This window comes from Ursus americanus, chromosome 5, assembly GCF_024610735.1.
Source record: "Ursus americanus isolate L20-20 chromosome 5, mUrsAme1.1.p, whole genome shotgun sequence".
Lineage (NCBI taxonomy): Eukaryota > Metazoa > Chordata > Mammalia > Carnivora > Ursidae > Ursus > Ursus americanus.
The window spans coordinates 74,844,081-74,861,421 of NC_142131.1; the positions used below are offsets into that span (position 1 = coordinate 74,844,081).

The 17,341-nt window shown below is 41.9% G+C and overlaps 1 protein-coding gene across 1 annotated transcript in view; it reads right to left on the minus strand.

Moving 5' to 3' along the window:
- Positions 1–17,341, minus strand: part of KCNN2 (potassium calcium-activated channel subfamily N member 2) — a 142,909-nt gene that overhangs the window by 13,132 nt on the left and 112,436 nt on the right. The window contains exon 5 of the mRNA XM_045794907.2: positions 9,118–9,228. Coding sequence (XP_045650863.2) covers positions 9,118–9,228 — 111 coding nt within the window. The remainder of the gene's footprint in view (positions 1–9,117; positions 9,229–17,341) is intronic.

The window sequence follows — 17,341 nt, forward strand, 5'->3', positions numbered from 1 at the left end:
GAAACAGTTTGACAGGTATATTGATAATCTGGTATTTTGAGAAAACAAAGGCCCTACAAGCGACAATACTACTGCAGGTCATAGCACTTACCCCGATGCCCTGTGTCACCTTCACAGGTAGAAAGGATATGAACTGTTCTGCTGCTGACTTACAGGTAATGATAAAAAAAAGAATTAAAGCCATAGGTAGTAAGGTAAACAATATCTCTAAGTGTAACAATACTTGATAAACCACAAAAGCCCTTAAAGCTGATGGACTTGTAATTGAAACTTGGCTTCGCTCAAACCTAGAGAGACAGGTTATTAGAGCCCTGTCTTCAAGGGTGCTTTCTTGATCGTCTTCCCGTGCTTTTGACTACTCTGATTCTTAAAGAAGAAATCTCTGTTTCTTTGTCCTTTTTCCTCTTGCCGCTCCCTTCAGAGGAGGGAGATGGTCATGCTTCCCACTCTTCCCGAATGTCAGAGGAAGGGACGTCACCTCTGCCTGAGGAGCGAGAGTTTCCTGCCCCTCGTTCTCCTAACGACAGTAAAATGGGTGAAATGTTGCCTCGTGTGCTGTGGGAGATGCGTCCGGGATCCTGGGACCAACACAGACAAGGCTTCCAAGCCGGAACACCAACACCACAGGCTACCCGGGCCCCCTTCGGAGCAGCTACGTGGGGCCGGGTGAACGCTGGAGCTTTGGAACAGGGTAAGGCCAAGTGATCCTTCGTTCTGTGTTTTCACCCACTGGGCTTATGTCACCAAGCACAATGTGAAAGCTCCGTAGACTAAATCCTCCAGAATTTCTGTTCACTTGCTAAGAGGCACGCAGGAAACAAAATTACATAACTGCATAATGGTGTTCTTATTATGGATCTTATTGAGAATTCTTAACAGGATCGGAAACACCCACAGTGGACATTAATATGTATAATTATCTTTTGCGGCACATTCTAGCTACTTTAAAAAATTATGTCGGGGCTCCCAGAATTGCTTGTTTTCAAGTTGCCTTCCCAAATGGAAGTATGCAGAGGGCTAAACTCCAGGATTTCTTCTTGGTTCAGATATATATATATGAAGAGTAATAATATTTCCAAAAGACAGAGCTCGGTAAAGGCGCTGTGTCTGTCCCGCGATAAGCTGCAAGTCTACGAAAAGAGCAGGTCCTGTCTTCCCAAGCCCTGTGACACGTTATCGCTATTAGTGCTTTCATTTTGACATCATTAGACTATTCTGGGTCTGTGTACCTCCTTGGCCATTTTTGAATTGTAGCGTGGCGTGTACACTTTTGGAATTAACATGCAACAGTCTCCCCTAATACGTACTGCTCAACGAATAGTGTGGTCTGCTTTCAAACATAGTATTTTACGTGGCTACGGTTGTCAAACAGAGACACGACTTCTATACGAAATTGTTCCTCTGGAAAGTTGGGCACGGTGAATAATTCTTCCTGGAAATTGTTCAGTGCAGTTAAGAGACACAATGGGAGGCTTGGAAAGTTACATTTCTTCCTGGAAGGAAGAATCGTTTGTTTAACATTCATACTGCTGCTGCTTTACAACAAGCCTGGTCAGATTGCAGAATGTCTATAATCATTACGCCTGTTGACCTTCAGGGAAAAAAAAAAAAAAAAAAGATTTCTTCTGGGCGGTATTTCTGGGGAGAGTTGTAGTTTTCTCTAGCCATAAAGAGCACCCTTGAACTTGTATCTTGAACATTCTTCTTGGTAACCGTGTATGGGTTTCAGGTCCCTGTTTGCTCTCGGCTGTGTCCCAGAAATCATTGCTGATCATTCAGACTTTTGAACTCTTTTGAAATTCTAGTTGACAGTGTTGCATTAGTTGGGTGTGGACTACATGGTGACTTGACAATTGTCCATGTTACACAATGCTCAGCATTAGCGCACTTACCGTCTGCATGCCATCGTGCAAAGTGGTCACAAGAATATTGACTATATTCCCGACGCTCCACTTGACTTATTCATTTTCTAACTGGAAGTTTGTACGTCTTAATCCCCTTCAACTATCTTGCCCATCGCCAAACCCCACTTTCGTCTGGCAAGTATCAGTTGGTTCTGGGTATTTAAAAGCCTGATTTTGTTTTGTTTTAGTTTTTGGTCTGTGTCTCTTTTTAAATTTGTTTATTCATGTGTTTCTTAACTTCCACCTATGAATGAAATCATATGGTACCTTGTGTTCGTCTGACTTATGTCACATTGTATGATACTCTCTCGCTCTGTCCATGTTGTCGCAAACTGCAACATTTCATCCTTTTTGTAGCTGAGGACTATTCCATGGTATATATGTCTCATATCTTCTGTATCCATTCATCTGGTGATTGAAACTTACATATCTTAGCTATTTTAAACAATGCAATAAACAGAGAGGTACATACATCTTTTCTAACTAGTGTTCTGTTTTCAATGCCCAGAAGTGAAAGAGCTAGATCGTAGAGTATTTCTAGTTTTAATTTTTTTAGGCACCCCTATGTCACTTCCATAGCGGCTGTACCAATTTACATTCCCACCAACAGTTCATGAGGGTTACCTTATTTCTACATCTCCTCAACACTCGTTATATCTTGTCTTTTTGATACTAACCATTTTGATTTGGATTTTCTCGATGCTGAGTGATACTGAGCATCTTTTCATGTGCCTGTTGGCCTTCTGTGTGTCTTTGGAAAATTTCTGTTCAGGCCCTCTAACCATTTTTTAAATAGATTATTTGGGTTTTTTTTTTTTTTTGATATGTAGTTATGTTAGTTCTTTATATATTTTGAATATTAACTCCTATTGGTATATCCTTGGCAAATATATTCTCCTATTCAGTAACAGATTGCCTTTTTATTTTGTTGGTGGATGATCCTTTTAATGTATTGTTGAATGTGGCTGACTCATAGTTTGCTGAGGATTTTTTTTTTTTTTATTTATTTGACAGAGAGAGACAGCGAGAGAGGGAACACAAGCAGGGGGAGTGGGAGAGGAAGAAGCAGGCTCCCAGCGGAAGAGCCTGACATGGGGCTCGATCCCAGAACACTGGAACCATGCCCTGAGCCGAAGGAAGACACTTAACGACTGAGCCACCCAGGCGCCCCATGCTGAGGATTTTTATACCTATGTTCATCGGTTCGTAGTGTCTTCGTTTGGGAATCAGGGTAGTGATGACCTTGTGGAATGAATCTGGGAGCATTCCTTCCTCTTCTAACTTTTTGGAATAGTATGAAAAGGGTAAAGTAACATTCTCTTAATGTTTGGTAGAATTCACCCGTGAAGCCATTTGGTCTTGGACATTTGTTGGGAGTTTATTACTATTATGGGTTCAGTTTTATTACTAGTAATTGGCATGTTCAGGTTTCCTACTTTCTGATTCAGTCTTGGGAGAGTGTATGTTTCTGGGAATTTATCAATTTTCTTTACCTTTTCAATGAGCCAGCTCGTACGGTCATTGATCCTTTCTGTTGTTTTTTAGTCTCCATTTATTTTGGCTCTGATTTTTAGTATTTCTGTCCCTCTACTAACTTTGGGCATTATTTGTTCTTTTTTTCTAGTTCCTTTAAATGTAAGGTTAGATTATTTGTGGCTTGTTTCTTGAGGCAGGCGTGTATTGCTATACATTTCCTTCTAAGAACTACTTTCGCTGCCTCTCGAAGACTTTGTTTTCATTTTCAGCTGTCTCTAGGTATTTTTTAAATTTGCTCTTTGATTTCTTTATAGGCCCATTGGTTATTCGGTAGCATGTTGCATAGCCTCCTTCTTTTCTCTTCCAGTTTTTGCTTGTAATTGTTGTCTAGTTTCAGAGCATTGTGGTTGGAAAAGATGCTTGATATGATTTCAGTCTTCTTAAACTTATTGAGACTTGTTCTTTGGCCTGATATGTGATCCGTTCTGGAGAATGTCCCAGGTGTACTTGAAAATAATAGGTAGTCTGCTGTTTGTTTTGGGATGGAATGTTCTTTATATATCCTGTAGGTCCACCGGTCTAATGTGTGTTCAAAGCTGCTGTTTCCTGGTTAATTCTGTCTGGATTATCTATCCATTGATGGAAGTGGGCTGTTGAAGTCTCCTACTATTATTGTATTACTGCCAACTTAATCCCTTTATGTCTATTAATATGTGTTTAGGTGCTCACATGTTGGGTATACAATTATTAGATCCTTTTGTTGGACTGATCCCCTGATCATGACGTAATTCCCTTCTTCGTCTCTTGGTTTAAAGAAGTCTATTTCGTCTGATTTAAGCATTACTACCCCAGGCTTTTCCCATCCCTGCACTTTCAGTCGGTATGTGTCCCTACGTCTAAAGCGAGTCTCTTGTAGGCAGCACATAGATGGGTCCCGTTTTTCTACGCATTTAGTCACGTTGTGTCTTTTGATTGGATCATTTGGTCCACTTAAAGTAATTGTTGATAGGTATGTACTTACTGCCATTTTGTTGTTTTCTGGTAGTTTCTGTAGTTCTGTTGTTCTTTTCTTGCTCTGTTAGCTTTTGGTAGCTTTATGTTAGGATTCTTTTTATTCTGTGTGTACCTATTACAGGCTTTTGGCTTGTGGTTAAATGTGCATAAATGTGCATATACAATACCCAAAGTGTATAACGGTCTCTATTAAGTTAATGGTCACTTAAGTTCAAAGGCATTCGAAAAGCACTACCTTACGAGGGGCGCTTGGGTGGCTCAGTGGGTTAAGCATCCGACTCTTGATTTTGGCTCAGGTCATGATCTCAGGGTCATGAGATCAAGCCCCTCTGCACTGGGGGTGGAGCCTGCTTCAGATTCTCTTTCTCCCTCAAATAGATAAAAGCACTACCTTTCTATTCTGCCACTCGTGTTTTATGTGTATAACACCATCTTTTCCTGTATCCCTTAAGATGTAGCTGATCTTACTGTTTTGTCTTTAACTACTACCTTTACCACATATTTAATTTTACTAGTGACAATTTTCCTCCAGTTAAGGCCTTTCTTTCCTAAAGAAGTCCCATTGACGTTTCTTGTAAGGATGGTTTAGTGGCAATGACCTCCTTTATGTCTCTTTCAATTCTCAATGATAACTTACCTGGGTAGAATATTATTGGTATAGGTTTTCTTCCTTTCAGCAGTTTGAATATATCATGACACTCCCTTCTTGCCTGCAAACGCTGCTAAAAATTCAGCTGACGGCTTTATGGGGTTTCCCCTGTACCTAACTAGTTGCTTTTTGTTTCCTTCCTTAATTTATTGAGAGTGGGAGTGGGGGGAAGCAGAGGGAGAGAGATACAGAATCTTAAGGAGGCTCCACAGAGAGCTTGGAGCCTAATGTGGGGCTCGAAGTCACAACCCTGAGATCGTGACCTGAGCCAATATCAAGTGTCAGACACTTAACCGACTGAGACATCAAGTGTCAGACACTTAACCGACTGAGACACCACGTGCCCCTCTCTTGCTCCTTTGAAGATTCTCTCTTTATCTTCAATATGTGTTGTGGTGTCAGCCTCTTTGGGTCTCTCTGTGCTTCTTGGACCTGGATGTCTGTTTCTTTCCCCCAGGTCAGAGCAGTTTTCAGCTGTTCTTTCTTTGGGAAGTATTCTGCCCCTTTCTCTCTCGCTTCTGGGACCCCTATCATGTGAGTTACTCTGTCTTCCATCCGTTTCCTGCGTCCTTTGCTCTGTTGTCGATTCCCTCTAGTGCGTTTTTCTCTTGACGTTGTCGTCTTCAGCTCTGACGGGTTCTTTATATTTTCTGTCTCTGTTGAGGTTCTGAGTTCATCCCGAGTCTGGTGAGCATCTTCAGGACTAGCCCTTTGAACTCACCTCCATTTTGTTCCGTTGTCTTTCTGAGGTTTTGCTTTTTTCTTTCTTTTGGAACGTGCTCCTGTGTCCTCGTTTTGTCTGACTCTCTTTGCTCATTACGATGTATTAGGTAGACCAGCTATGTCTCCTGGAACTATCGGTCTTACGTAGAAAGTGTCGTAGTCCACCCTGGTCACCAGGATCAGGTACTCCAGAGGTGTCCCCCGTGAAGAGCCGCCCCACTAGTCTTCAGGTAATTTTCGGAGCCAATTACATTAGCTGTAGTCGTAGCCTTGGTGTATCCATAGGAAGAAGGTATCCATAGGAAGAAGGGAGCTCCAGATCCTATTATGCCATCATCTTCCAGTATTTTATGTAAAAAGCTCATCAGTGGGCCCATTTAGAAGTCCCATAAATAACCAAATGCAGTCAAGTTCCAAGTAAATGGTACTAAGTTGAAGAGGACTATAAAAGGGCGATTATTTTCACATATTGTATTGACTCTACTAATGAAATGGGTATCCTGAGAAATTTATGTTTGATTCTGCTGCCATTTTAACATTTGCACCTGTACTTAGTGACATTTTGCCTATGAAATTCAAGCTGCCAGCAAGCCTGCTGGAATGCCTTTCTTCAGCCTGTAAGAGACCTCTGTCCCAAGTAATCCTGCAAAGCAGCTAACCTTGTAAGTAGTAGTAATGAGATAATAGAATTAATAAAGCATTGTGGAGAATGTGAACTTTGAAATTAGGCGAGTACTTCTTACTGAAAAAGCTTTCTGTAAAAAAAAAAAAAAAAACTCCCTATAGATAATGGTGCATCACAAGTCCAGCTAAAGGAAAGTATACGAGAACCTAGAAAAGCTGTAAGATCAGAACACGTGGTCCATTTGGGGAAATGAGACCCATTCATAAAACCAAAGGAAGTCCTCTAGATCCACAGTCCCCCAACGGGGGCCCGACTGGGCTTTGGGGGGGGGGGGGCTCACGAGCAAAGGAAGCAAGAACACAAGTGCATTTTTCTGCCAAGCTGAGGGGGGGGGGGATCTTTTATCTGATTTGCGGAAGGCACAGTCCTGGGCTATGATGTTTCAGTTCTACATTCTCGGCAGTTAATACAGAACCCCAACTATAACAGGTACGCTGGACACTTTCGTTAAATATGTGTTATTCCCAGGAAGATGATAAATTGGGCACAAAGAATATCTGCTGTGAGGATTGGCCCAGTCTCCAAATCCCTGGGGAATCACACACTAGAGCAGCAGTTCTCACCATGGGCAATTCTGTCCCCTGGCGGGGGGGGACATCTGACAATGTCTAGAGGCATTTTTTTGGTTGTCACGGGTCTACCAAGGATGCTGCAGAACAGAGAACTCTCCAGTCCCAAAGGTCAAGCGTGCTGAGATCGAGTGACCCTGAGCTCAACTAATTCCACGATACAGCCAAGCTGGAAGGTCTCCCAAATGATCCTACGAGACCCGTACGACTATCACAGATCTCTTCATCAGGGGTGTTCTACTGTGGATTTTAACATCCGTCCGTTCAGTAAGTAGCATACGAAATAGCAATAGCCCCAAGCCAATCAGAAGAAATGACGTGTTTCCTTCTTAAGTTACAACTAAGTACCTGCTCATGAACCCCGGGGCCCTCCGCCTCAACACGGGTTTTCTTATTTGTGATCCTGTCCCACCTTGTGGTGCTGCTGAAAAGATGTGTATGGGCTACTACGGTGTTTTAATGTCATTTCCCACCTCCGTGCGGCATTCGTTCTTGTGAAATTTATAGTGCACGACCTTCACAATAAAATCACTTGGGTTAGACAAGGGGCTCTATGGGAAGAGCTCTTTGGCATCGCCCAACATTGACTCTTAGATATGAACCCTACAGGAAGGAACCCATCCAAACAAGCCCATGCTGAGATCCAGAAAATATCTGCTCCAACTTTGGATCGTATGTGGACAAATAGTCTAATAGGCATGTATTTTCATTTATTTCCTAGCATATTTTTTGAAAGCGCCAAGAATCCCAGCCGCCCATTCGGCTCTGCACTTAGGCCTCTCCTTGTGCTTTTCTGTAACATTCACGAACGTTCATGAGTTTGGAGAGCGAGAGAAAACTGGAGGCTAGAAGACATCCTACAGGGGCACATCCCGGCCAAGAGGATGGCGTCTGCAATCGAGGCTTCGGTCATCAAGAATACCTGTGGACCTTCCAACCGCAACGAAGTCTCCCAATAACATCAGACAGTAAGACTTAGAAATGAGCAAGGCAAGTGGAATCCATGTTTCCATTTGGTAAATACTACCCATATGCATACACATGTGCAGCAAAGGGACTGATCCATTAGGAAGTGTTGACCTAATGAGCTAAGCCAACTTTTATGCATACGACCAAAATCAAAAGTGAATAAAAACAAACACTGAAAACTGCAACTCTATTTGAACTCTCCATGGATTCCTTTCTGGGTAAAGTTGCCAAGCGACCACATATTTTGTTACTTCGATGACAGACCTGATTGGATTCTGCTCTGAGTTATGGAGCAAGACGACACTGCTATGAAATAATTTTTAGTTTTATATCTGACCTTTTCTTTTGGTTTCTCAAGTAACGATGCGGAGAGGCTAAAAATTTAGTGGGAGTGGGCTAACAATCTTTTCCCTCTTTGACAGAATGACTTAGAGCAAGTGACCGAACCTCCCGGTGTCCTGGCCTCCACATTTGTAAAACGGGCCTAATACTAGCCCTTCCCTCATAAAGTTGTCTGAGAATGAAACTAGTTTACATACGTGACATGCTTGGAACCCCACTTCGCTCAGGGTGAGTGCTCCGTAAGCACTGTGATTACTGTTTTGTACTGTAGTTTCTCATCGGGATGTTATTATTCATGTCCTGGCCAGCCTTTACGTCACAGAAAGGGCATAGCTCTGCTCCTACCTTGGGGTCCTCAAAGTTATCTCACTGTCGTTGCAACCCCAGTCTTTAGAACAGTGACTGGCTCACAGAAGCTCAGTAGGACATTGTTGAATCCCTTCCCCACAAAATTTCTAGATTACAGTGTGTTCTTTCCTATTCGATCAAATACTGGTCCCTTCTTGGATCCTGCAGACGTAAATGTTAAGTGTGCCTATGTATTTAGACTGACGTGGTCTGTTTTGATCCATGAGTAAATACCAAGGTCGTCCAATTATTTTCTATCTGACCTAAAGTTAGAACGAGTCTGTTCTCAGCATGTGAAGAAAAAAAAAAAAGAAAGTGGCAGCAATTCTAAGGCGGCCTTGATGTCATTTTAGCTTCAGAGGTCAAGACAGAACTCGTCCTGCCCAATGTGGAGAAACACACAATGTTCCCTTTGAAGACACAAGGGTGATGACTCACTCTTTTGGTCAGCTGAGTATCCATCATGAAGTTGTGCACGTGTTTTTCTGCTTTGGTAAGTTCTAGCTTTCTTGCCACTACAGCGACCACCAGGGCTGTGCAACCAGCACCCTGAAAACCAAAAGAGAAGAGAACCCCAACGAGTCATTACTTTTGGTCTCAGCCACATGAACGAAACCTCTTGTTCATCAAGTACGTAAATATCCAGAGATAAGAAACCGTAGCATTTGGTGACTTTAATACCTCTTACCAAAAATGCCTGGCCCACGAGCTCAAGCAGCACGCCTGCAAGTGGGGATTTGAAAACTTGGTTCATGTATTACAAGCTCTAAAGCATGATATCGATGGTAAAGTAGCAACTTGCAGAAATTTGAGAGATTTCTTAAAAAACAGAACAATCAGTTACATACCTGGAAGTATAATAGGAACCAATAATAGCTGAGTAAATTAGCATAAATGCATGAAGTAGAAATAACCATTAGTCCATAAAAAATAACATTGCATAATCTTCTCTCAAGCTGAGACCAGAGGTCGTCAAGCCAATTGACCGTGGCGTACCAGGAGTGGAAAGAGATGCATTATCTCCGCATATGCAAAACCTCCAGACCACGGGAAGATCTCCGTGATGTGAACCCGGACAACAGAGCTACCTAGTGTTGAAGGTAAGGGATAACTGTCCTATTCCAGACATTTAACAGTACTAAGGAAGGCGTGGGCTCCCTTTTCTCTGAAAAACATCAGCAGGGGTCTTTTTTACATTAGAGGCCACAGTGCCGATCTCCTAGGAAGAGACCTGAGACACGGAGGGTACCCAGGGATGACAGTCCGGCTGCTCCGTGATCCCGTGCATGTGGTGTGGGGTCTTCTGGGTTGTAAGGTCAGCGATGATATATGGGGCCAGGGTACCCCCCGGGAGGGCCTAGGCAAGGTCATGCTCCTGCACTTACTCATGGATCCTGGGCACAGCCAACCTCCTGGGAGCAAAGGGGGCACCTGAGGACCTACCAACAGGCCTGTGAAAGGCAAATCGGACCCTCTGGATGGAATCACACCCAAGAGGACCCCAGGGCAGTAAAGCTTGCCAAACTGTCTCAGTAGACAGCAATGAAGGCAGGAGCCCACTGAAGAGGGGCGCCAACAGCACGATGTTACGATACTTGTGGATCTTTCAACAGACTTGAATCTTTTTAAACTAGTCTTTATTAGGATGCCCTTCACATTAGCCCAAATGATAAGGTGCTCAGTGGATAGCTAGCCAAGAGTGTCCCAAAAGTCCTACAAGGTGACCTGGAGGTCTGAAAATCGCTAATTATAGAAGCAATGCCACGCCTTACGCACATGGTAGTCTTCACCTTCAGTAGCTAATACTGAGGAATGGGAATTACTCATATCTGTAATACACATTAATTCATTAATACATACATATGTATTAATTAATGTTATTTCTATAATAAATACTTAAAGCCAACATAATATTTAAATAAGCAAATCAGAAAATTATATATACATAATTGGCTCCTACTTTTATTTTTTAAAAAGGATCCACATTTAGGAACAAATTGAAGGAGGTGAAAGACCCGTACTCTGAAAACTGGAGGACACAAATCAGTGGAAAGACAGAATGCAGTGGAAAGACAGAATGTGCTCCTGAACTGGCAGCACTGAGCTAGCTAGCCAACCTACAGATTCAGTGCCATCCCGATCACAACTTCAGTGGTATTTTCCATAGAACTAGAACAAGTGAGCCTCAGATGTGTATACGACCCCTCCCCCAACAGGCAAAGCGATCTTGAGAAAGAACAACAAAGCTAGAGGGGTCATGCTCTCTGATCTCCAACCACACTACAAAGCTATAGTCATCAAAGCAGTATGGTGCTGGCACAAAAACGGATACACGGATCAATGGAACAGGATCAAGAGCCCAGAAATAAACCCGTGCTTCTACGGCCAATTTACAACAAAGGTAACAAGAATAAACAAACAAATGGGGAAAAGAGAGTCTTTTCGATAAATGGTGTTGGGAAAACTGGACCACTTTCTTAAATAAACTCTAAATGTGAGACCTGAAACCATAAAACGCCCAGCTAAAAACATAGGCAGTATAATCTTAGTACTCTCAGAAGCAAATTTCGGATTTGTTCCCTCAGACAAGGGCAACAAAAGCAAACATAAACAGGGGGGTGACATCGACCTAAAAAGGTTGCACGGTGAAGAAAACCATTAACAAAGCAAAAAGCAACCTACTGAATGAAGAAGGTATTGGCAAATGATAGATCCAATAAGGGGTTAATATCCAAAATATATAAAGAACTCCTACAACTCAGCACCCAGAAAAACCAAATAACCTGATTAAAAACGGGCAGAGAACCCACAGAGATAAAAGGCATCCAGATGGCCAACAGATAATGAAAAGATGCTCAGTGCCACCAGTCATCAGGGAAATGCAAATCCACGAGATACCACCTTAAACCTGTCAGAAGGGCAAATACCAAAAAGACAAGAAATAACAAGTGTCGGCGAAGATGTAGAGGAAAAGGACTGTGCCCTGCTGGTGGGAATGTAAATTGGTGTAGCCACTAAGGAAAACGGTATGGCAGTTCCTCAAAAAAATCAAAATTAGAACTACCATACAATCCAGTAATTCCACTTCTAAGGATTTATCTGAAGAAAGCGAAAATAATTTGAAAAGATATATGCATCCCTATGTTCAGTGTAGTATTAAAGATGTGTGTATGCATGTATGTATGTATGTAGACATGCATGTATGTATGTAGACATGCATGCACAGAGTAGAGTATTACTCAGCCACACAGAATGTGATCTTGCCATTGGAAACAACGTGGTTGGAACTAGAAATTTCCATGCTAAGTGAAATAAGTGAGAGAAAGACAAATACTGTATGATTTCACTAGTACATAGAATTTTAAAAAAACGAATGAACAAACACAACAGAAACTGAAACTTCCAATTATAAAATACATAGATCATGGGGATATGGAATACATTCTAAGGGATAATTTTGTAAGGTGATGGGGTAACGACTTCTGGGGATCATGTCATAATGTGCAGAAATGTCAGTTCACGGAGTTATACGCTGAAACTAAAGTATATCAACTCTACTTCAGATTTTTTAAAAATGGCTTTTGAAAGCATTCACATCTATTCTGTTCACTTTCAAACATTTGCCACAAAATCTAAAGAGTTTTGGTGTACTGATAAGGGGCTAACCAAAAATCAGTGGATGGGATCGGTGACCACTCAAGATGGCCATCCATACCTGCCCACTGTAGTTAACATTTGCTCTAGAAATACGGGATCACCTGTTGCACACTGCTCCCAGGTGCTCGTCAGTCAGAGAGTTATGAGAGATTCAAGAACAGCGATGGTTTCTGAATAAGCAGAGAATGTAAAACTCTGAGGGGCTTCCACTGCTAGAGAGAAAGCGAGAGAGCTGTGAGCGGCAGTTGGCACTCAAAGTTGAATATTGTTCTCCCCTGGCAGGTGGCCACTGCTGAGATCCTTCTGGAAAGAAATCAACATCCTAACGGGAGTGGAAAATCACTGGTATCAAAAGCCTTTGAAAGTCGATTTTTGTTTGTGTTTATTCTTGGGCTCTTGTTTTTTTGTTTTTTTTTCCTGCTACTGGCCCATTCGTTGCTGAGGCTTCTCTAACTCACCACAAATCTTGTGCACTAAAATGAGTACCTCCGTGGCAAACTGCAAAAGCAGGGGAGTCTGACAATTTAGGAATTATTCAAACTATTACCTGCACCTGTCACTCCATCATCCTAACTGTACCCTTTAAATGGTACCTCAAGGGTTCAACTATAGTCACTCCTTTAGTTTTATTTTCATTAGGGAAACCATTAATTTGTGTGTCCCCAGGTCCTTAATAGTCATCAAAGGATTCCATGTGTATAGAATCGGGTTTCAAAAAAGTAACTTAAAAAAGTAGAGGTATGCAAAATGAACCCGGTTCACCTCTGAAAGCTCTCCAAGTTCCAAGGAAATCCCTGCCCACATGAACCGTTCTAATGATTGATTTAAATAATGGCATGACGTTATTGTCCACTCTGTTCCAAGACAGATGAAGGTAAACATGCTTCTACAACATTTTCTCCAAAGCGTGTCGTCATCACGATGGATGTAGAAACAGTTGGGATGAACATATGTTACTCTCTGAAACAAAGATCCCTGTATGCCTTTAACAAGATGAGTCATCTTCCTTTCACCAAAGTCGGAAAATGTAGCCTGGTTCCCGGTCCCCCATTTCGTTTTAGGTTATGTTGGGAAAACGAAGCAAATCATTGGTCGATCCCTTCCAGATGCCCGGGCCCCTAAAGGCTACGTGAAGAAAACACAGTATGTTTATGAAGCTGAGAGATTCAAGGCAAACGTGGGGGTTCTCCTTAGCCTGGTGTATCACCTTTCCTTCTGACAATTAGATGTTGCGAGAGAGAGAGAAAGGAGGGAGCGAGACCGTGTCCTTAGAAGAGATCATTACTAATGCTCATCGCCCTTCGCCAGATCGAAGTGACCAAATGCCACCCAGCATAAGGCAGAAGTTGGACCCCAACACTGGAGAGTCTGAGATGCTGCCAAGTACAGTCCTTTTCTTCACTCTGCACTTCCTCACCAGAGCACAGAAACGGTAAGGCATGCTGGGCCCTGGAATGTTCAGGAAGAAGTTCATTTTCCCCGAGGTCATTTTACTACAAGATGTGTGAAAAGTTCAAGGTACCATCGTCATTTTACTTCAGGTCCCCTGGTTCTGCTCATCCTGCGGATACTTTCAAGAATCATTCTGGAAAACCATTTTGGGGAGCAAGCTTTAACAACTGGAGAATCCAAGCCTATGGGGAAGGGAAACTCCTTTAGTAGCACACTGGGTAAGGGTTTGGGTTCTTATTTAAAAAGGCATTGGCCAAAGGTTTAACATAAACACTAGAATGTGTAATTTTCTTTTAGAAATTCCAGAATCCTCACCGAGAATGACTAATGAAAAAAGGCGAGTGTTCAAAATACTCCAGTGTTAAATTAATTCTCCTCCTGCAAGTCTTATAATAGCTCCTAAAAGCTCAAAACTTCAGTGTGATAGCCAGTCTGTTCGACTAACAGTGATTAAGATTTATCAAAATACAGTTAATTTGAAAAAAAAAAATCATGCTACTTCCTTAAGATCCACCCAAATTAATAAAACAGTTTTAAGACGGATTAACTTTCATTTAAAAACATCAGCATATCCTCCAAAAGGAAGGTAAGATGAGTATTTGGAAATACTGCCCATTTTTCTGTCCCTGGGGTTGACTGACTCAATATCACAGTAATAAACACATTTTACTGCACTTGTCTGATTTTTTTTTTTTTTTCAAGAAAAGATGTCAACCAATCACTTCTGGCAACTACAATTCTCTAAAACACTCAGCTTTATTATTCTATCCCATTGGAATTCTGCAAGATCTCCTCAGGTCAGGAAAATCAACAACAGTCAAGGTAATTTTGAAGATAAATGCCCTGAGTTTCTTCAAAGAGGAGTTGGTATTTGCTGATAGGAGGGTAGAGGTCAAGTCCAATGTCCTCAACCAGTGGAAGAAGGGAGGAGGTGTGTTTTTTGGGGTTTTTTTTTTTGAGTTGAGTGAAAAAAACCCATACCTGGAAAACCCAAGTCTCCATTAGAGTGATTTGCTGGTTCAGCTCATTCTTGTACTTTGACGGTTGGAAAGAAAGAAAGGGTGCATAAAACTGGTCAACCATGAGTCATGCCTGGGTTTCAGTCTCCTTATTAGCGACGGTGCCAGTGTGAGCGCACGTATTTTAAAGACAGGAAGGGCAGCCCTGCCAACTAAAAGTGCTGATAGTTCAGAAAAATTAGGTGGAATTGTGGCGTCAACAAGTCAAAAGCTAGAAGGTCACAACAACTTCCGACTCTACTCGTCTGTACCTGGAAGAAAGCAGCCATTGTGTTTCTGAAGAAATGTTCCCGTGGAGAAACGAAGGTCTGCTCAGCGCACTGGTGGGGAATTTCGCCTTCTGACTGACAAGGCCCACCATCCCCCCCTGCTCCTCTGCACAAAATAGAATCTATCCTAAGAATTTAAAGATAGGCCTCCTCCCCGAGCCTTCATTTGATGACATTCACTGAACACACCAGAAAGACCCCCAATAAACTAAAAACTTCTCCAAAGTTATTATTTGATATTAAACACCTGATGTCAAATTGTATAAGACCTACAAAAAGGATCCTGGGGTGGGGTTTTGTTTTCCTTTTTTTTTTTTGCTTATTCACACAAGCATTACCAAGAACTGACTTTAGTTTCTCGGGATTTCTATGTCCACTGGCAGGGGGAAAAATCCCCAAATGGAGACACAGAAAGTAGCAAGACTCTAACCAGACCTCCGGTTTAGCCCTCTTGAATACAGTCATTCTCTTTATAAGCTCTGGCTAATTTATGGCTGTGTTTTTGGAATACTCTCTGACTGAGTCAACAGTGCAGGATTCTTCCCCCTCAGAATGAAAAGTGACCTCTGACAATTGGCTGAGCCATCATGTGACCTTCAGTGAGGATTCCTCAACACTGGGTAACAGGATGGCGACAGGATTATTATCCAAAGTTCTCATTCTAAGGTGGTATAAAAAATAGGCTTTTGTTGTTGTTGTTGTTGTTCCCTAAATAAAATGTGAACCATTCACTGGTGTGGTGATTGTTAAATTATTATGAACTGCAGAAATGGTTGGGGGGAACCAAAATCACACTTCTGAAATGGACTCACTTGCGTTGAGGAATCCATGGGGAACCCCTTATCAGATAATAGCCTGTGTCCCTAGGATGGGGCAGATAATACTTCCGGTTTTAAGGTCATTTAGCCGAAAAATCTAGGCATCTAGATTCTAGTTAAAGGGCCCACAAGAGATGCCATCATTCAACAGAAATAGACAAGCAGAAACGACAAGTGACTGAATGACCCCCATTCTCCTATAAGACAGACAAGAGATACTCTTTCACCAATGAAGCTGTAGTCTCCTCTTGAAACAATCATGTATATTCCTAAGTAAGGGGAAATTAGAGCTTATAGCTCGTGTTGTGTCTATACATATGAAACGGTAGATAGGACGAGTTTGTAAATGCTAAGCAAAACGATGACCTTCTCTACAAGAAGCTGGAGATAAGGAGAAATCCGCCCCAGCTGACAAAAAGCTAAGAGGCGAATGATCTAACGACATCGTTTGCCCAGCACCTTCAACCCAAACAGTAAAGCCTTGTAGAGTTCATCCCGTTGGTTGTGATGACATCCACATTAATGAAGTGTCAGGTCCCCGGTAGGACCCCACAGAAGACAGACTGATGAATGAAGAGAGAAAAGTAATCACGACCCTCATGGTTTTCTCTGGAAGGGTGATGGGTGACTATTGCGCAATCCTAGGAGTTTATGTTTTTAAAAGGCTATCCAGGAGAGAGGAAGAGATCTTTGTGTCTTTAGCTTTACTATTAGGGAGGTCTTGATAGGAAGGAAATTTCTGCTTGATTTGTCTGACCTATCACACTGTGATACCTGTATCTAAGACCATCTTATTTTAAGCATTTCCATCATCATCGATGTAAACGACACTGTAAAAACTACAAGAAGAGCTCTGTGCGGTTGTCTTGGAGTCACGATTGACATTGTAGGCGAGGAGAGGTTATTTTTTGATAAGGCCATTTGTTTGTCTCTTAGAAATAGTCCGGAAAACTCTCTCTCCTCGCCGTTTCACAATGTAGTTCTGCCCAGAGCACTGAAGATTAATCTTCATGTCCTTGGAGCCCAAAAATATCACTCGTGACACAAATTAGGCTATTTAAAAATTTTTAAATTACAGTTTAATTTTGGGGTTTTAACCAATGAAATGTGCACATCTAAGAGGTGCCACGAAATAATTCATTAGTTTCATTCGTTTTATGAAGAAAGGCAGTGCTCATTGCTTCCTGGGTACATTCTGAAATGGGAAATGGGCTTTGTAGATGTTGGCATTTGGACGGACTGTTATCTTAGGTCAAAGTAAAAGAAAAACACATAAAGCCATAAATTCTATCAATTTCATCAACACAAGAACCAGATAATTCAAATATAAAAGAACACAAAGAATAGTACTTTGGAGCTAATATACAAGATGATTCAGGGATGACCCTGTCCTCTCTCAGGGGTATTGTAAATCGTATTTCTCTTTCACAATTTAGTAGGGACCAGA